This window comes from Trematomus bernacchii, unplaced genomic scaffold (genome assembly GCF_902827165.1).
Source record: "Trematomus bernacchii unplaced genomic scaffold, fTreBer1.1, whole genome shotgun sequence".
NCBI classification, from domain to species: domain Eukaryota; kingdom Metazoa; phylum Chordata; class Actinopteri; order Perciformes; family Nototheniidae; genus Trematomus; species Trematomus bernacchii.
The window spans coordinates 15,931,297-15,951,906 of NW_022987720.1; the positions used below are offsets into that span (position 1 = coordinate 15,931,297).

The 20,610-nt window shown below is 40.8% G+C and overlaps 2 protein-coding genes across 5 annotated transcripts in view; one reads left to right on the plus strand and one right to left on the minus strand.

Moving 5' to 3' along the window:
- Positions 1-307: 307 nt before the first annotated feature.
- On the minus strand, positions 308-9,398 carry LOC117493269. The gene is made up of 2 exons (XM_034143748.1): positions 8,882-9,398; positions 308-2,406 (listed from the first exon to the last, which is right to left on the minus strand). The coding sequence occupies exon 2, from the start codon at positions 2,385-2,387 to the stop codon at positions 1,023-1,025; it is 1,365 nt and encodes a 454-aa protein (XP_033999639.1). The 5' UTR covers positions 2,388-2,406; positions 8,882-9,398; the 3' UTR covers positions 308-1,022.
- A 74-nt stretch (positions 9,399-9,472) lies between these two features.
- hsd17b14 (hydroxysteroid (17-beta) dehydrogenase 14) overlaps positions 9,473-20,610 on the plus strand; it is a 44,226-nt gene continuing 33,088 nt past the window's right edge. For 2 of the 4 annotated variants that reach the window (XM_034143747.1, XM_034143746.1), the window contains exons 1-2: positions 11,056-13,167; positions 15,888-16,013. Coding sequence is in view for 2 of the 4 variants with exons in the window: in XM_034143743.1 (XP_033999634.1) it covers positions 9,990-10,021; positions 10,114-10,149; positions 10,316-10,467; positions 11,056-11,157; positions 15,888-16,013 (448 nt within the window). In the remaining 2 variants the exon portion in view is untranslated. Of the gene's footprint in view, positions 9,598-9,865; positions 10,022-10,113; positions 10,150-10,315; positions 10,468-11,055; positions 13,168-15,887; positions 16,014-20,610 lie in introns of those variants that run through there. The other 2 variants (XM_034143743.1, XM_034143745.1) reach the window with 2 other exon arrangements.

Sequence of the window (20,610 nt, forward strand, 5' to 3'; positions counted from 1 at the left end):
ATAGCTAAATCCGACATGTGTTTTTTTATGCATTGCCCTTGTTTAATAAAGGCTAATAATTAGAATTTGCAGACAAAATATACATTACTTTTACGTGTAATGGAGCTAAATTATGGATTTGCTACTCAGAATACTTTTACTGTCATTTGTAAAACTGCCTGGTATTGTCGGATAACAACAGTAAAATAACTGACATTTATTACTCAATATCTTTTGATATTTTGTGCCAGAGTGCTTTGAGAATTCAAATCTACATATATATATATATATATATATATATATCAGTTACATTGTTGGACAATAAACAGCTGAGTACAAAGATCCTTTATTACCACATTTGGCAGGCAAGCTGAACAAACCAGCAGATGTTAAAATTAGCTTGTCCTGGTGTCAGATAATTCACAAACCACATGGTTTTACATCCATGTACCACATTGAACAAGTTCCACACAGAGATGTTTCCTGCCATAAAACATTGTATAAAACCATGCTTAAGTTTGCCGAGGCTGTCGTTTCTGTATCACAATCATGGTAATCCATATGGGAGCAGTAAAATGGAGCCTCAGTAGGTGGCGCTCCTCTCTCTCTCTACCCGAGCGGCCCAGAGGCTGGAATTATCATCAGACACTGGAGAGACTACCACTCCAAGAAGTTTTTCTATAAATACACACAGATATACATAGCTTCATATATAAAGGTATACTGGTGTCATAGTGTACACAAATATAAAGGAATATATTAATATCAAAGACATACACATGCTTACATACTAATCAAAAATAACTTAGATTATGAAAGATAAAAATCGTACAAAAACAGTACTTTTTAAAGTAAAATCTCTATATATATATATATAGGAAAAAATTCCCTAAGGTCTAGTATTGAGGTCGTCTTGTTTTTTTCAAAAGTCTTGTGAAGTTGTGGTGGAGGGAAGGAGAAATCCATCATGTTAAGGGAAGTGAACCCAAAAGGATGTCTCACAGCTACTCTGCCTTGTGTCACTTTTTACTCCCCCCCCACTCTCAGCCTCTCCCCTTCCTCCTCTTAATCCCGGGAGCCTCCGTGACTCTGGCCAGCAGCACACAGACGCAAGACGAGTCAATGCGGATCCACCTCCATCCGATTCTGTTGCTAGCATCTTTGGTGAGCGCTCTGACGAACGACTGCTTGACTTTGCACTCACTGACCCACGCTTTTCTATCCACGCCAAAGCAGCCGTGCCTGGCTTCGCCCGTATCGACTGACACTGGTGCCACGCCGGCATTCGACCTGCCGTTGTTGCTGGACCGCTCTGCCTCGCGACAACGAGTCTCGTAGAAGTACTGTTTGAGTGGTCCAGTCTGGGTCTGGATCTCCTGCAAGACGGAGACTAAACGACCATGGGTGTCGATGGCAGTTTTCTTGTCAGTAACCCAAACACTCTCTGCCTCGCACACAGATTTTTCTCCTCGCCTTCTGTCCATTGAGTGTGAGCGTTTATCCCTTTGAACAGAACGGGCAACCTCTGTAATTCTGGAAGAATCTGCCCAACTCGGAGGGGTGCCCCTGTCAATCGCCCGGTCCCCGTGACCCTCGATGTGTCCGTCCATGTCCTCCTGCTCTTCTCTGTCCCCGTCCTCCTCCAGCAGGCCGGTCTCCAACATGAGCAGGAGAGGGGGGTGTTCTGGAGGCGACGTGGAGGGGGAGAACAGGACTCGCGGGTGTGCGTCCAGGAACATCCCGTCTCCATCTAAGATATTGTCCATCCCCAGACCCAGCTCTGCGTCCAGGTTCAAGCCTCCTGTACTGATTGTAGGTGCATCTCTCAGCTTCTCCGAGGGAACAGTTGGTTCTGGTCCTCTTTGATCCTGTAGATGAGCAGCAGGACTGACGGCCTTATGGGTTTCTGCTGTAGTAACCAGCGCCAACCGTTCTGTAGAGTCCTGAATATTGTCAGTCTTGTCCACAAAACTGGAGGAGTCCTGCCTGCTGCTGCTGCTATCAGCTTTGTAGTCCTTTGGTAGAGAGTTATCCTCGGTCCTGAGTGGTCCTCCTTCTTTGGGAACATCCACACTGCTTTTGTGATCGCTGCCTGAGTTGCTAATCGATTCGTAGGTTTCTTGATGCTCCACTTTGAACGGGAAAGTCTCTTCATCTGCGGAGGATTTCACATAATCCTTACGGTTTTGGAGGTTTTGTCTGTTGGTATGTTGGCTTAGAGCAGCAGCCATGTTGTAGTCCGTTTGTGAGACATTTTCATGGAAGTTGTAGTCCACAGGGGGAGCTGCGAGGCGAGAAGCCTGGTCATGACGGTTGTTTTTCGTTGCGGCGGCAATCCTGGACATGGGGTTATGAGGAAAGGGCAGGGCCGAGGCAATCACCATGGCAACCAGGGGAAGCCAGTGCATCACTCCCAAGACGTATCAGCTAAAAACACAGAGTTGATAGACAGGAGAGAGAAATAGAAAGAGAGAGACAATGTTATTTTATACAATACCAACTGTGGCATATACAGTCAGCTTAAGTACCTCAATTAGGATGTCAAATGGGAGATTATACAGGCAGCCCACTGCTTTATGACCCCGGTGCTTTAACCGCTGATGTATGGCTTTAAAATCTTGGCAGAACTTGTGGAAAAATAGGACCAAATACAGCAAGGTCGCCCTCTGCTTCATCATGTGGGAAGATGAAGTTAGCCTGAACACTGTAGAGTCTGAGACGCTGACCTTCAAACTGAGACGCTGACAACATGGTATGTATGTAAGACAGAAACTTTACAGCCAAAGGAAATGGATTTAAAAGACCTATGCGACCCGAGACAACAACCAGACAATCCCCTTTCAACTTTTGAAGACATGGGGCTTTCCTTTCTTTTTGTTGAAGCTTTTCCTCGGAACCAAGAATCTTGGAATCTCTTTAACATGGTTTACCTCATATATTCTTCTGACGAAAACACACAAATTAGACCCAAAGCATCCCAGTACTGCTGAGGTAAACCTAAGGTATTCTACCTGTTCATACCCGGGCTGTGGGGATGATAGTTCTCCTTTGAAAAGATGATTCTCAAACATCTGCTGCATTCAATTGAAAGAGTTTACCACAATTGATGTGCAATCATCACTATTGTAAACACCCTGCCTGCCTTAACCTGCATTTTTCAAACCATGTGCAGCTTATTATCAAAAAACATTCGTAGTTGATTTGGTAAAGTAAACATATAAAACAAACAATATAAACTGCAGAATGTTTGAAATAAATCCTCTTAGAGCTGAAGTCATGCAACAGTAATCAACATGTACAGTCTCAAAAACACGGTCAGAAACTCAAAACGTTTTAAACTTCCAGCTTCTCAAATGTGAACATGTGCGGCTTTTTCTTTGTCTTATAATTCAATCTCAATAGTCGCCTTGGGAACTTTTCAATGTTATCTGACTTTCCGTAAACCAAACAAATAATTGGTTTAAAAATAAAATAATCAGCAGATGAACTGATAATGAAAAATAATTATAAGTTGCAGCCCTACTGTAGTTATTAACTAACAAGAATATTTATATTAAATTACACCACATTATTTTAATACAAAAATGTTACACAATCAAATATATTAAGAATCTAAAGCTTTGCAATTAAATAAAAAATGAATTACACTTTATCAAATGTGTGTTATTTACGTCACACACACACATTAGGCTATGTTAAGTGATGACACATTGAAAAGTCATTATAATAACTGTTAACCAACAAACCTGTGCAAAAGTCAAATAAAACACTCCCTATGGTGAGCCAAATGTAAACACCTTTAGGTGGTTTGTCATGCCTGACATCACCTGCATGAAACGTGAATCATAAGTCAGGTAAAGGGGACTCATTTGTACTTTATAGTGAGGTTCACCTGTGACTAACTGGGAAAATATTTCATTCACACACGTCTATGTGTATGTGTACATTGCATGTTACCACACTCAGACGAGGTGAGCGTCAGTTTAGTTGTTTGTTTAAAAGCAGGGAAGAGGTCACTTGGAAAGAGTTAAAATAGGAAGAATGATCAGAATGTCAGAGATGCAGCTTTACTGGCGAGGCTCCTTCACCGTGTCCTCGGGCAGAAGAGAGAGAAGGAAAACATGTAAAGGCAACAGAAAACAAGCGTGAAGGAGTGGATATCGCTACTGTTTGTTTGTTTGCTTTTGAGTGACTGAAATGAATAGATATATCTTAGACCAACAGTGAGTGTGCACGAACATGTGCGTACTGCGTAGGTGATAAAAGTAAAGCCTCTTTAGTGACAGGACATGCATTCAGCAGGGCCACACCCCGGACACAATGCAGCCGCCGAGGAGCAACAAGGTTTGGTTGACACATCACTCATGCAGTCTCCACGGGTGCTCAAAGTGGCTGCTTGTCATGCTGACGATAAATAACATCAAAGGGCCTGTAGCTTCCTGTTTTCTCTGGCTACTGATCCCCGCACCAGGCCTGCCAAATACTCACTTACTTTGAACAGTAAGCTGTTAACACCACCCCTTAAACTTGGAAGTCATGCAGCTAAGGTGAACAGAAGATATATTCAAATGAGCAAACTGTGGAGATTTGGGGGGGGGGGGGGGGGGGGGGGGGCATGGAAACTTTAGGATTTGTGTTTAATGAGTAAGCCTGTCACAGTAATTACAGTTGTTGGATGATATATTGTCCTAGAATTAATTCAAAGTCAACTTCATTGTCAATCTTCAAAAATATGATATATCTAAATGCTTTTTCGCACAATCCCCAGGAATCTAATAAAAATGATATACATGTATATATGCACATACATACACACACACCTGTACACCCATATATATATATATATCTTATGTACACACACTGTTGCTCATAAAGTTGGAATACTTTTGTTTTCATACACATTCCTCTTTTTATTCCTATTTAATTTTCACTGTGATCTCTTTGGAAATGATGATCAATAAAGTTTTGAGAAGATATACTCTTTATCTATCAAGAATAAATCCCATTGTCACAATCATTTCATGAGGAGAGGTACAAAATATTGTATTCCAACTTCATTGGCAACAGTGTATATACACATATTCTGATGAGCGATATTATTTTCATTTTATGAGAAATACATTTGTAATACTTAGGAATGTTTAGAAAACCCTGCTGTTTATGGTAGCATAATGTTGCCTGAAATGTTGATGGCATTCTTATGTCAACAATAGTCGTAATATACAAATTATTATTGATATTGTTTATGAAATATATTGGATATATTTAGATTTTGGAAATTGTAAGGTTAATCAAATGTGTATTTTCTTGGTTTTTACGCTGCATTACAGTCAACTGATGTCTGATCTAACTGCTAGTGACCAATTTAGTCATTATATCCACATTACTGAGGATTATTGAAACAAAATATGATTGCGTAACAATGTTGTGAGAGCACCAAAAGTCAACCGTACAATATGGTCACAATAGGGGATTGATCAGATATATTGTAATATTAGATTTTCTCCACACCGCTATGCCTTAGTAAATAAATACCAATTTAAACACAAAAGTTGATATTGAGGCGAGCAAGAATGATCCAGGTCATGTCCATCTATCGATCGATACAATTACAGCTAACTTTAATATAAGAGTCGAGGCTGGTAAACCATATGAATGCAAAATCTGTTGAACAAGACAGATACATTTTCTGATTTATGGGATGTTTTACCCTGTGTACATTTACAATTGAGAGATATTGTTCTGTTAATGTACATAGTTTTGGGTTTATATTTTCTTGGATAATCATGATGCCAAAGACAATTTTCCTGCCTCAGCTGGACAATAACGTTTTTCTAGATATACGTTGTTATGGAAAAAAATATTGAGGTCATGTCCATATATTGCACAATAAATCAATAACATAATGATTGCGACAGGCCTACAGTTAATGTGTGACTTTGTCTTCTGTTGCAGGACAGCTATATGCTTCCTACGGGTTTTCTTGCAGCACTCCGGCACCACACAGAGGGCCGGCACAGTCTCTAAAGTGGTTCCTTTGTGAAACAGCAGCAGCAGCAGCACTTTATCACCATGCTCCATTTGCTACAATGACACGCATCATTTGCACTCCCTGCAAGGCTAGACGGGGTCCACGACGTTCTCCCGCCCTCTGGATCAGACCCAAGCACTCTGAATCCCTCCCAGACGAACACACACTCACACACAGAAATCCCAGCCTCTCTAAATCAAAAAACCTCACTTAGTAAATAAAACCCCACTCAACACTGCACACTTATGTTAATCCTAATCTCCGTAGCCTGAAAATCTTCCAAATGAGCACAGGAAGAATACCCTGAAACCACAGGAGCAGGGCCTAAACAAGCAGACAGAGAGCAACGACATCACCAAGCAAGGCTCCATGAATAATCAAACTAAACAGACTAAACTATTTTCTGCGACACCTTCAGGAGCCTCAGTGGCCCCCTGAATTATTTAGCATTGATTATCACTGTGTATTAAGAAAACGGCTAAAACGCGGCCTGTTTCTTCTCTCCTATGTGGCTTTATGTTCATGCAGATCAGTCGGTGTCCGTCAGAAAAAACTTTTTCTTGAAAAATTCCCATAAGAATATCAGGGAGATGACCTGAGGACATTTTTAAGTGACAGCTTGAAATGGATCTATTCCACTTTGCTTTTTGACTAGACTTTAAACATGCAGTGTTTCCCTCCCTCTGCAACACTATTAAGTATATTTTTATATTTATGATGTTATTCTTGTTTTGACTTATTGTAAAGCATCAAGATTTTGTATACACTTAAGGGTGTTATGATATTAGTAGTGATGCAACTAACAATCTTTATATTGTCTTCTTTATATTGACTGTACTGTTTGGCCTTTAAGTTTACAGACATACCAAGTAACATTTGAATATAACCACCTCGTTTTAACTCCAAAACATGAAAGACAAACAAGAAGATGCAGAAAAAAACAATAAAGGAAAGTGTTTTTGTAGTAGACGTGGCACCTGGCAAATTGGCCTGTCTACTGTTATGAGTGCTGTCAGTGTAAACCACAGGGGCTTAATCTATGTGACAGCATGAGTCAAGGAGGAATCAGCGGGGTTTACAGAGGGCGTCTGGCTGTGAGACCCTCACCAGGAAACAGATGCCATAAAGCAGCCCCACACCTGGCCGTGGCTACTGTGCTTTTTGCCTGTCAACAAAGTAATGCCCCCCCTCATGCGTGGCTAATGTCAGACAAGTCCGTCTGACAGAGTTAATGCACTCTGTGTTAGTGTTAGGACCAGGCCCCGTCCTAACCTAATCCTGCCTACTTTGAAGTCATCAGGTTGGAAGATGTCTTTGGTGGCCGGCTGATTAGAGGACAGTTTGCACATTTTCAGCAGATTCTTTCAGTCTGACTAAGCTGTCTAAAATGCACCTGAGTGTGACTGTCAGAAACGGTGACAACAGGAGTGGCTGTCGGACGTGGAAAAAACACACGCAGGTAAATGTTTCCCCTCCCTCTCTGTGTCTCTCTGTGAGGGTAGAGTAAAACCTTGGCATCACATGTGCTCGTTTACAATGTCTTGCTGTGCAAACAGCCCATTAATTCCAGGTCTGTGATTGTTTCATACCACGCTCAGCCTGCAAAGATCCAGCCTTCTCCACTCTAACCTGAGACCATATGAAACACCAATCCGCCTCATCTCTCTCCCTGTAAATCTTTCATTCTCCTTTAAAAACATGACAATAGACTGATGCACAGTTGTGAAGTACATTTAATCAAGTACTGTACTACAGTACAATTTTAAGGTGCTTGTACTTGAGTTTTTCTGTTGTTTGCTACTATATACTACATTTTAGAGGGAAATAATGTACTTTTTTTCCACTACAAATATCACTTGTTACTTTAAAGATTCAGATATTTGACAAACACATTATGATGTTATATTATAGAATAAGATATAACTTTAGTGATCCCATAAGGGAAATTCACAAGCTACCCAACAGATAAAGTGTATAAAGTAATAAATAAGTCCCACCTTTATAAGTTGAAACAGTAAAGTGATGAACGCAGTAATTCATCAATACTTTATTCTGAATTCGGCCATTCTGCATAATGGATACTTTTTACTAATGGTACTTTATTTTGATACATTTGTAATATGAAAGTTAACACATTACTTTTCTTTACAGAGTAATTCTACGCTGCTACAGTGATGAGACTTTTACTTTGGTACAAAATATGTGTCTTTATGCAGTAGTGCAATAATATAGCATGACAAAACTTCAAAAGAGTTATTGAATAAAAACTAAATATAATAGTATTATGACAAAATGATTTCCATTGAACTTGTTCCCCAAAAAAATCACAGCCTTTTTAGCCTCTAATATTTTGAAGATATTAAATTAATACATCAACATCAGGTGTGTTTCTCATTATAACCTGAAGATCGGAATGAGACATTTTATAGCTTTAACCTCACCTGACAGACTGCCTGCCAACAAAAACAAAATGTGAAACAAGCTACAACTTAAAAGCTGCCAAGTAAAATACAATTGGATTGGGACTCTTCAAAATGCATCAGTCATGTACAAGGAATAACACGAACATAGTGTAAGCAGTTCTAAGAGCATTAAAGAAGAAAGACATTACATTTCATTGAAAATATTTAAATAAATACAAATAAAAAGCCTTAAGCAAGTTATATGTGCATGCATGGATAAATAAGTAAAAAAACATTACAAAATAAACTGACCTAAATAAATATATTTGTATTTACTAACATTATGTATCTAGTTGTGTGCCCAACTGACTGAACACCTTACAAATACAAATCATCAAATTAGTTTTTGTGCACAGTGTGTAGTATTTAAACACGTTTAATGTAGGTCTAATGTGTAATAAAGACTTACCGTTTAGGTGAGATCCGGACCCCGCGTCCTTCCAACTGACACCACATTGATTATAGAGTTCAGTCGCCAGTTGCTCAACTGGTTTAAAATAATAAATTCAACAAATACCGTCCTATGGAAACCACAGAGCTAAAGACGTACATGTCTCTCTTCTTTATTAGTCCGTGACATCGCATGTGCCCCCCAGAAATCCGACGGGAACAAGATAAGAAAAGTAAAGTTAGAAACCAGAAAAGTCTCCGGTCCTGGGAGCGCTTCCACTGCAGGGGGAAAAGACTAGTTAATGAGCCCAGAAAAGTGTCAAAAATGTAAACGTGCCACAAAGTTTAGATATTCCATGAGTTGTTATTCCTCAAGAGTAGACCAGGGAAGAGGTTTCCCTGTTCAAATATGTGAACGAAGAAGTGAAGAGGTGAATAAGTTGGCGAAATGTTTTTATGAACTGAACTCCGCCTGAAACGCGTTAAGTCGGACAAACAGTTAAACTAGCTTTAGTTAGAATTACAACTTCCGGTTTTCCCTTTCAAAGTCAAACCCGCTTTTAGATGTCCGTATTGTAATGGAGCATTTGACTCGTAATCAGGCTTTTATTTCGAAGACATAAAAAAGCAACTTCCGCCGCAACTTCTTCTTCTCTGCTGCTAGCTTGACACGGATAATGACTCCGGTTTCTCCTGGGAAGCGCAAAGACAAGCTGAAGTTTTTTTCCTCAGGAGGTTAGTATATTAAAAACATATCTACAACTTTACAACGAGTAACATATGCAAAAGCAGATATGTCTCAATCTCGCTTCTTGGAGGCATATCATATTAAACAGTATAATCAAGCGTTACGTGTCCAATATTAGCCAAAAGTCACATTTTATGCTAGCTAGGTTAAATGCATACAACCAAACATTGAGTGAGTTGTTAACTCAGACTTCACATGTGCGTGACTGTTTTAGTTAACCGCCTTTTTTTTTTTACTTTCATCCCCGCCCCATAGTTCTCAAGAAAAGCATTTTGACGAATTACCAGCAGTGTTGTGTTGGCACAGATCCACCTAAAGCGGGTTCATCATAGGTTGTCACCGCAACAGTGCAAATTATTACAAACAATCTGTAGTGAAGATGGATGGCCCAAATCGAAAAACGTCTCTTCTGTAAATGCAGGTTGCAACATAATCACATTTGGCTCAATCTGAACCAGCTATCCGACTCTGCTTTCTTATTGCTTCCTGTTTGCTTGCACCAGATCCTTCTCTTGGGTATGTGCCTTGCTCTTTGGCAGGTGAGTGTTTTGCTGACAGGATCTCTGGATGTTGATAACTTAATTTGCTGTATTAGGTATTTTATACAGCTCATAAAATATATAATAGTTACCAAAGTAAAACAACATATGGCACTATTAAAAAAAAAAAGGCGAAAATCCTTAATCCATGCATTCATTTTAACAGGGGTAGTCTTGCTGATTTGGGGGCCACAGGCAATGCTGGACATGGGGCCCCCCTCTTCCCAGCCTCGACCACCTTCACAGAACCAGCTGTTGTTTTCTTTTATTTACTTCTAAAAAACTGCATCCAAGAAAAAACTGTTTTTGAAACTACAGGTAAAACAACACTGCTAGGTCTTCTATGAATTATGTTCATGACCTTAACATACTGCAAACTTTTTAAAACATTGTATAATGAATTTGCCTTCAACATCAGAGCCCTATCATTATGTGGTTTCTCACTTAGATGTCAATATTGATATTTTCATTATTTATTGTGAAGAGAACCGAAAACTATTCTTCCAAAAAGTGGATTTATTTATTGACGCCTCTGGCAAAAAAAAATGTGATAACTCTTTGGTGTGCTTCCAATCTGGAGATCTTTAACAGTATTGCAAAACCGATATGTATTGACGTTTGTTACGTTTAAACATTTCATTCGATGGATTTGTTCTCTTGGTACAAGAATATACATTGGTATATGTTCCTTCTTTTTAATTGGATATATACATATACTATCTATTTACTTTAGCTGAGTTTGCTTTGATGTTTGTTTACAGTGAACTACTTCTATTAATTGGTGTAATTAAAGTTATAAACACATTATCTGTATATGTTGGATGAATGGAGGCAGCTTTGGAACTCCTGTAAAAGTTGAAAGGATAAAAACAGGAGCCGGTGACTGGCTGCCCTCTCCACTCACAGGTCTTTGGGGGAAAGTCGGCGAAGGCCCTATGGAGACACAATGGAGGTCTATGGACGACGTGCAGGCCGACAGACAGTTCAACGGGTCCTCTGAGCAGATAAGTCGTCCCCATACAAACCAGACGAGGGTTCATTGCTATTGACCCGCGAGAACAGCACGTCCACAGAGCCTCCCCACCTTGAATGGCCTTGTTGAAAAGGAGAGCCATAAATTGTGGGATGAGCAGGGGGGGAGACTCTGCATCCCCCTCCTCTCGCATCCCCCTCTCTCACATGCTATCTCTTTCTTTCCTTTACCAAGTAGTGGTTTCCATCTCACCAAACCCTTTTCCCCCTGAATGTTTAAAAAGATGAAAGGATAAGGAAAAGAATGGAGACAAAAGAGGGGAGGTTTACGTTACAACCCTGCCCCTGAGAGACTGCTCATGAAAGAGTCCGGGGATGGGAGAGATAGGGACCGGAGAGGAGACACAGAAAGAGAAGGGGGATCATGAAAAGAGGTTTTTCAAACTCAAAGCCGCTAAAACGGGTCTCTTCTGTATAGAGGCAGACTAAAGTGCAGTCTTCACTCAGGGACGGAGACATTTAACACTGTCAATACCCTCAAATAGAGGGGAGCGTTGATGTACTTGCACCCATTGACTGATTACACAAGCACACACGCATATACACACTATATGCATTTTTTCTTTTTCTCTTAACCATGCCCATCGTACAGGAGCACTCGGTGTCGATTTCTGAAAATCTTCCACCAGATTATCGTTCCCATTAACACACAAACACTGCCTGGTGTCTCCCTCGCAAGCATTCCTCCCTCCTGGCATTTAGTGTCAGTCACTCGAAATCCTTGCAACCCTCCCACCATTCTCTCTATCTCTGACTTTGTCTGAACTTGCCCTGTATGCACTTAGATATTTCTGCCTCAGGGTGCATCAGTGAGAGTTGGAGTCTGAAAAAAAAAGCAAGAGAAAGTTGTTAGCTTGATGCGGACAGGATTGGCGGTCAAACAAAGATGACGATTGAAAAGTCAGTGATGTGCAGAGGTTGTTTTTTTGCACTCTTGCTCCCACTCTCTCATAGACAAAACTAACTGCAACAATTCCACGATCAATGATGTAAAGAGGTTAGTTCAATGTTCCTTCACAGTTTTTCTTTCTTATTGTCACGTGTGTCTCATTCTTTTTTTTCTAAACCCAGACTCACCAAAAGCCTTTAAGTCACAACATAATCCAGGGAATAACACAATTGTCTACAGCGGTTATCGTTTTTTCCTTTTGGGATTTCTCTTTTCAACAAACATGTTTCATGACCCAAACTGCTTTTCAGACTTTTATTAAAGCCCGACTATAACAAAACTGATCCTTTTCTCAACCTGCCTTTTACATGAGGAACTTGCCTTAGGCAACATCACTCACTGTGTCTCATAACTGGGATATTAGTTTCATTTTCTACTTATTATCTTCTGCTCATGATGCACCTTGTTGAATCTGGACATTTCAGACCTATTCTCATTTCCAAAATGTCACTTTCACTACCTCCAGCTCCTCTGAGAAATGTTTTCCCACACGCAGCGCCATCACACATCAACTTGTTGCTTCGCGTTGGACATCCTCCTTCGTTTGAAACTCAGATCTGAGCGTAATTGGATGGTAGCTATTATGGCAATTACTGCAAATAGCTGAGCTGAGCTGTCAGGGCGAGCTAAAAGTCTCTCTGTCCACAAGTGAGCCAGCGAGTCAGACGTCAGACCTCAATTACAGATGCTCGACCTCCCGATGGTACCAGTATGTCAGTTCTGCATCATCTCCTCTTCCATCTTCACACACTTGGATTCTCTGCGTCTGATTTGTTTTTCCTTTTCAACGCTCCTTCCATCATTCACCTTTAATGCACTCCACTCCCTCATCGTCCTCCTTCCCCCTATATTCAAACCTCTCTTAAATAGGAGCTGCACTGCCATTTGTAACAGTACCATACACACTGAGGTATGGCTGCATATGTTTCCAATTTCAGGCGTAATGCTTCTCTCTGTGCAATCTGACCCAATTAGCCAAAGCCTCCTGGAATTGCCCCAGTCAGCAGCCATGGTGGTAAAGAGGTAAAGGGTCAAAGGTGAGGTCATTCAAAGGGGGGGCCCATACTTATGATTGTGTCACTTCCTGTCTGTCTGTCTGGCTTAGACAAGCCCGGCTGTAGTGCTTAAACTGCTGTCCAACGGACATATTTGGCACAGTTTTAGGATTGTAGAAAGAAAAAAACATTCATGGTCAAATTCAATTTCAAAGTTGACTAAAGGTCATAGAGGATGAGTGACACGGCTCGGAGCCAGACCACACGTAGATATTACCCACCCACGCACACACACACATGTTTGCTCAGACAAACAAAACACATGCGCCTACAAGTCTCTCTGCGTAAAACTGAAATTAGTGCAAGGAATGTTCACCTTCGGGAAACGTATTGGGAGGGCGAGGGAATATGAGAGGTTCGAGCTGCGAACCCTCATTAGTGGAATGGAAGACTTATTTAGGTAATTCAGTTTAATGCTTAATGAGAAACAGGTTAGAATGGGTGCAAAATGCAGACTGGCGTTGCATTGCATTACCTGGCAGTCTGCCCCTTTCCGGGCCTGTCTGTTTAGATTTTCTGCTACGTTGGTTCAGAAGCTGGGTCATTGTCAGTTTATAAAAGCAGCTTCAGACACTGCCATGCAGCCGTCGCCATGCGCACACACACTCTGCTCGTCTTGTTTACATCATCTGCCCCGCCGATCCCTCTCCTCTTACAGCACCTCGTTCTCTCCCTCCACAGATCACCTCTCAATCACTCGTCCTCGCCTCCTTATCTGTCCCCCTCAGTGTCTCGTTACAGGACTCCATCCACCTACAGCGGCTACACTTTCATTCACTTGCCACAGAGCCCCTGCAGTCTGGATGTCCCCGGATTAGACATTCAGCCTATAGTGAATGATCTATTTACAGTTACGTCTTCCTTCTCGGCAACACAATCCACACCTCCCTCTGTTTTGAGTTTTTGCACTTATCCACCCCACCGACCTCCTCCACATCCCCTCACCCCCTTCTTCCAGAAGCCATGTTTTGTCCCTTTTATTTCCAGAGGAAAAATGTTACATATTGTAAACTTTAGTCACTGTACAACACCCCGCAGGATTGGATTTCAGAGGCAGACTTTGTGTTTGAACTGCTCTGGCAATTAGTAGAGGATAGACTTACAGCGCACCTACTGCACAATGGAGGCACCAGCCCAATTGTACAAGCCCCTGTTCACGTCCTGCCCCTCTCCATCTGTCACCCCTGTGGGACTGTGTGTGTGTGTTACAGTGTGTTGCTTTGCATGTATGTTTGTTAGTGAGGTGCTTGTTACTAAACCCAATTACTAAATGGCAACACTTTTCTTTCAGTACACCAATCCATCAGTGTTTTAAGCTTGACAAAATAATTAAAACACAATTAAATGCATTCAAAAGTAGGTTCAGGTATCTCAAAGGAGTCATTAAGACATTAAAAAATCTGCCTTTTGTTTCCCAAAGCGGTCTAGCAGTGTGCTGTTATTGTTATATTTTCCTGACCCATATGTTTGGGAAATGCATTGTCTGTATTCTCTGTAACTCAAATTTGAATAGCCAAAGTATGAGAGTAGAGTTTTTATCATTCCAGGTGTAGCCTTATATCAAGCACTAATGCAATGTCAGTAAGGGAGAGTTTTTTCAGGCTCATATCATAACAAGGAGTGTTTTATGTCGTGTTCAGTGATTTTTATTTACATCACCAATTTGCCTCAAGGTGATTGTTGCTTCATACAACCTCCACTGTTGCTCGCTTCGGATGAGGAAAGTCCCCCTTCGGAAAAAAACGTACAGGAAGAGCACCAGAGGAAGGATCTCTTTTCCAGGGCCGACAGATATGCATTTTATGTGTGTGTAGAGAGAAAGAGGAAATGGGGGAGGCTGATTCTCATTTAGGATGAAGTCCGGATCCAAACATCTGTAATGTTGAACCAACCGAACATTAACTGGACAAATATGGACCGCAAGAATGAGGCTTAGTAGATTGATTCAGACTGAGATCAAACGGGGACAAAGCCTGAAGCGATGAAAAAATATAATAAACTCACTAAAAGTTAAAAATCTGAGTTTCAAGTTGGAATTGAAAGGTCTCAGCAGTGTCAGAGCGTCGGATGTTTGTAAAGTCACGTCGTTATACAACTTCGTATTTGACAGTTGAGAAGCTACGCTCATAAATCAATCCTGGCGTCCTCATAAAGCCCAATCATAGGCTGGCATTCCTGCACAGAGTACAGACAGTTAATGTATGAATGTATTTCGGATTCTGTTTACTGATATGTCATGGTTCATGGAAAAAGCTTGATCCATGTAAGTACAGTATGTACCATGGGCCTCAATTCTGGCCTCTCTGACTGACACTGATATCTGTCAAAGGATCCCTCAGAGAGGCTACTGTGCACACTTCTCCACTCAGTGCAGTCATAGCGCCCTCCTGTGGAAGGGAGGTTGATCACGACCCCCCCCACCATCAACACCATCCAATATGTCCCAAACTCCCACCCTCCCCTGTTTATGCGATAGGAATACATTTCTGAAATCAATTGAGACTCAGTATTCTTATCTTTCTTCCTGCCCGAATATCAGTGAGCACAAACAGTACAAATAATTAAATAAACTGAGACCTGGGATGGAGAGCATGCTAGTAAATGAGGGAGAACGAAGGGAGGGAGGGAGGAGAGCAAGGGTGAGATGGGGTTGGGGGGGCTCAGAAGACCAAGCTGTTGTAATAATCTGCAAATTTCCTCAGATGACGCAAAGACTTTGACTTTGCCAACCGTCCCCTCTCCCTCTTCATCTCCACATCCCTCCTCTCGTCTGTGTGTCTTTCCCGATGCCTCGCTCTCGTCGGATGGGAGACAGCGACACACAGCAGGTAAGGCTGTTTGCCTTCTGGTTGCCACCCCCCCCCCCTATTGCTCCCATTAATTTAAAGCTGAAAGATGATGATCGCCTATGACAGCACTGTCAGATTCTTTAGTCTCAGGCTCTGTTTTTCATTGTGATCAGTCGTTATTATTGTGTTTTTTGTTGCAGTAATTTCCGTGAGAGTTAAACTATTGTTGGTTTTGGAAAGTTAACTGTCACCTCTTAAATCAGATGTGTGAACATGTGGTGGGCAGTCATGTATTAACTTTGTTTGAGCATGCTGTCTGCCTTGAGGATTTTCCAAGGCGTCTTTTGGCCAAATGAGAAGATGGATTTACTGTATGGAGGAAATGAGCTGTGTGAAATCCAGTCCTGCTGTAGAGAACAGCAATAGTGAAATTGCAGCAACAGATCAAAAAGAAAAGAAAGGAAGTGAGAGGACAAAGGCAAAAGTTTATAAATAGCAGAGCTTTGTGAGGGTGAAGAGAGCAGATGTGATAGACAGTCTGTGCTTAAGGAGTTCAAACAACAGATTAATACACTCAGATTATCGTCAGCGGGAGGGGGGCGGGGGAGTGTGTGTGCATGACATGTGTGGATAGATGCAGGGTAAAATCACACACACACAAGCTCACAAATGTTATCTCTTACTCACAATCCATGTCCACCCCATCTCTTACATCACACACATACACATCTGTGTGTGTCTCAAATTGTGATGAATGCTGCTTTTCATTGTTTCATATCATTGGAAATGAAGGTTTATGGCTGCAGTTGTATCTCTATTGCTGTGCAGAACATTAACATGAGTTCATCAACATTTCATAAACTGAAAGTAATTTGATAGCTAATTGTCATTATTTTTTAGACGATTAAATGTCAATATTTTTCTATGATTTAATATCACTGGCAAATAACTAACTTTGTGTTTTTGAATGTTGAACAGACATAAAAGAACATTTCAAGATGCCACATTGAGCTCCACAAAGTTGAAATGGTTGTTTTGGAATCCCTCAATAATTAATATAATTAAATAACTAATTTAAATCACACCAGTCTTTGCTAAGAAGGGCCTTGGCAAACATTTGTTCACAAAAACGTTTGACAATAATAATCCAGTTTGAATTTGATACTGAATCTGATTATCAAACGTAACTCCATTTGTACTATTTAAACAATATTGACTGACAGATGATTTAATTAACTTAATTTGAAGAACTATAGTGTTGGCCATGACATAACCAACAGGATTGTAATAATAAAACAAATTAGTTATTTTATCTTCTGCAAGCAGCAAATACCTCATGAGGCGTTAAAGCATGCCAAGTGAGGACACACATTTACCCTCCCAGTAACATCTGATGGACTGAGTAGAGTCCACTTCTGATTGACTCTGACCTTCACTAAGAGGGTTGATACACACAGTTGAACTGTCCTGCTGCAGTGATCTGGTAGAGCCATGCACCAGACACGTGTTTGATGGCAGTCGTGCATATGTTGAAGGCATTAGGTGCCGCTCTTCTTTGAACTGCATGGATCCCCAGATGTGTGTGTGTGTGATAGAGAGAATGTGTTAATTTGCGTTATTGATATTTACATATAGAGTGCATTAATTTCAACATATTGCATACTAATAACGTTTTGTCGAGGATAACCTCACGAAATTCTTATATTGTTTCAAGCTCTAGTTATCATTGTAAAGCTGCATTGACCATCCTCATCTCCCTCTGCTGAACAAGGGGAGGATCGGGGGGATGGCGGGTGAGGATTATTTCTCGATCCCTTTGCAAAGCTCACACCAAACAATCAACCCTTGGAAATAATCCTCTGAGACACAGTTACAAACACACACACACACAAACACAGATGCCTTTTTAACATGACTTTTTCTTCTTAAAATACACATGTTCTATCTTTTCATTATAATACTACTATAATATAGCCTGTAACCTCTAGATCAGGGCTATTCAATTGGCGGCCCGCGGGCCAAATCCGGCCCCGGGGTGATATTTACTGGCCCTTTGAGTATAATGTTAAAAAGTCATCAATTTCTTTTTTTTAAGATTTTTTTTTTTTTTTTTTTTTTTGTGCCATAGTGCCTTTATTCCAGAGAGGGTGTTACATTGAGAGATAGAGGGGTAGACAATGCCTGAAAACTTCGACGGGCTCGGGTTTCGAACCCACCTACTATACTGTAGTGACAACTCCAGTCATTGATTGCATCTCTGCGTGAATGATTAGATCATTTCACCTAAATGAAATCAAATGAAACATGTAGGCCTACTGAGTTCTGAACTTGCCATTTAGATCTATAAAGGCCTTGGGGCTATGTTGTTTGATTGAATTAAACACAATATATGCACTCCACTATGCTGTTGTAGTATTTACTGTATCTGAAGCTCTTAAATATGATTGCTCATATTTCAAGCCATCTTTTTCCCGGCCCCTTGCTTTGGATCATTTTCATCAACCGGCCCCCATTCCAAACTAATTGAATAGCCCTGCTCTAGATGAACTCAATTCAAAAGTCGAGTTTGTATCCACTGACAGCACTTGTATGCTGTAAAAGTTTTCCTAGTATTCTTGTAGTGTCTAACAGTCTTTAATGATATAAAACATTGCATTTAAGCCTAAAACCAACAATTGAACAATTCTCCTTTTCTCATTAATTTGTTTAATTCATTGATTCATAAAATCTATGAGACGCAAAAAAACGGTGAAACTGCCCATCATAGCTCCCAAGAGCCCATTTGGCGTCTTCAATTGTCTTGTTTGGTTAAACCTAGAGTCCAACATCATAGATATTCAGTTAATAAAATATATGACGTATCCATGCAGCAGATATTCTCCCATGAAAGTGCAAACAGAGAATGTTTCCCACTATTTTTGCTTGGAATATTACTGAAATTATAAATCTATTGACAACATGATTGCATGCTTTGGTTTAAGTTAGATTCATAATCCTGATGTATTCATTCAATAATTTAAATTGCTAAAAGAAACATCCAACTTATTAATCGCTGTAACCAATATGCTAAATAAGTACATAAAGATTACATGCAGTCTGTCAAGCCACATTTATAATCTCATGTTGATTTATATCACAGCTATTGAACATTACTGTAATGTCGAGGTTTAGATCAGGCAGATTGCAAGGGAGGGGGAAGGTATAGAGTTAGCCCACGTGCATCTGTTTGATCTCCTGAATCGACATCAGCGATTGGCTAGTGAGCCTGTGTCAACAGCATCTAAGCAAGTACTGAGGTAGTTCTTCGTGTCCTGCTCTGATGGCACGTGTTCCTTCATCTTCATCATCTTGGGCTCATTTACAGTAATCAAAGCTTGCTCTTCAGGGAGATTAACTCATTCTATCGACTGCCCTTTTCCCTGGGAACCATGAAGAAGAAGAAGAAGATAAGTAAGTACATTTCTGTATGTGGAGACTGATTGGGATGGAAATCACACACTACATAGATCACCATCTTACATCTGATGGATTACAAGAGTGTTTACATTGAGGACCCTGATGTTTATCCAGTCTGCTCCTCTCTAAAAGTCTCTCTGGGAGATGTTCTGTCTTGCGCCTGCATCTGGCCCATGCTACGACATCACTTCCAAACCAGCTGGAGTTACTTCCTTGTTTCTTAGCTCTGAGCTGGACTCACTTTGAAGTCCTGCTACCTTCAGCTCTCATGATCAACATGTGTTTTCTAAGCTGTCTCTTAGCGACCAGGCCTCACTTCAAAGGGGAATGCCTTCTGGTCTGCAGATCACTGGCAGACTAGCTATACCTGTGTCATGTTTCTACAAAAGCCTGGATGTACTGTAAGCGCCCTGACCAAACAATCTGAACCTGCTGACTTTGCTGTGTTTTATTAAGGATGCTAAGCTGTAATATGATGTAATCAGGCGTATCTATAGCCAGTCGTTCCTCTCCTGGCTGTTGCTCTGATACTCTGATCAGCATCTGTTTCCTGTGTACCTATAAACTGTACTTGGGTAAGCACTCTTCAGGCAAAACATTAGAAACTAAAGAGTTGAATTAAGCCCTACAAGGTTGTAAATAGTTTCAGGTTTCCTCAGTTGAACAGAGCCACCAGGACAGCCCAGTAAGAGCTGGTTTCTAGAAGCCAGCTACATTTTGTCTTGAGACTTCTCTGACATCTCCTGGAGCAGGCACATAATCTGTCTGTTGGGAAAGGAAGAGAGATTTACAGAGTAGTTTCAGGTCCCTGAGTATATCCTTGCAGCTAATACTCCTCAGCGCCGCCCTCCTCACAGGACACATGCTGTTGCTTCATTATTTCAGTGCCTCCATCTGACCTACCCATAAACAAAGGTTTATTATCCAGATTTCATTGCTGGAGAGGACGACAATCATCCTTATTATTTTTCTGCTTCTAACATGTGACTAGGCTTAGATTGCTTTATACATATATATTATTTGGAAGCTCAGGATTTGCATAGCCAAAAGTGTTGTCCCAAACAATGCTAACCAGCCTGTATCATAGCTTGAATTCCTCTCAATTTCACCCACCAGGTTCTGCCTGACAAATTTACAAAACCCTATCAAACCTTAAAAGGGTCTGATCCCTTTAGTGATT

What these genes read in the sequence shown, in the direction of transcription:
- LOC117493269 (XM_034143748.1), bottom strand. Translation starts at nt 2,387, where the DNA reads ATGCACTGGCTTCCCCTGGTTGCCATGGTGATTGCCTCGGCCCTGCCC.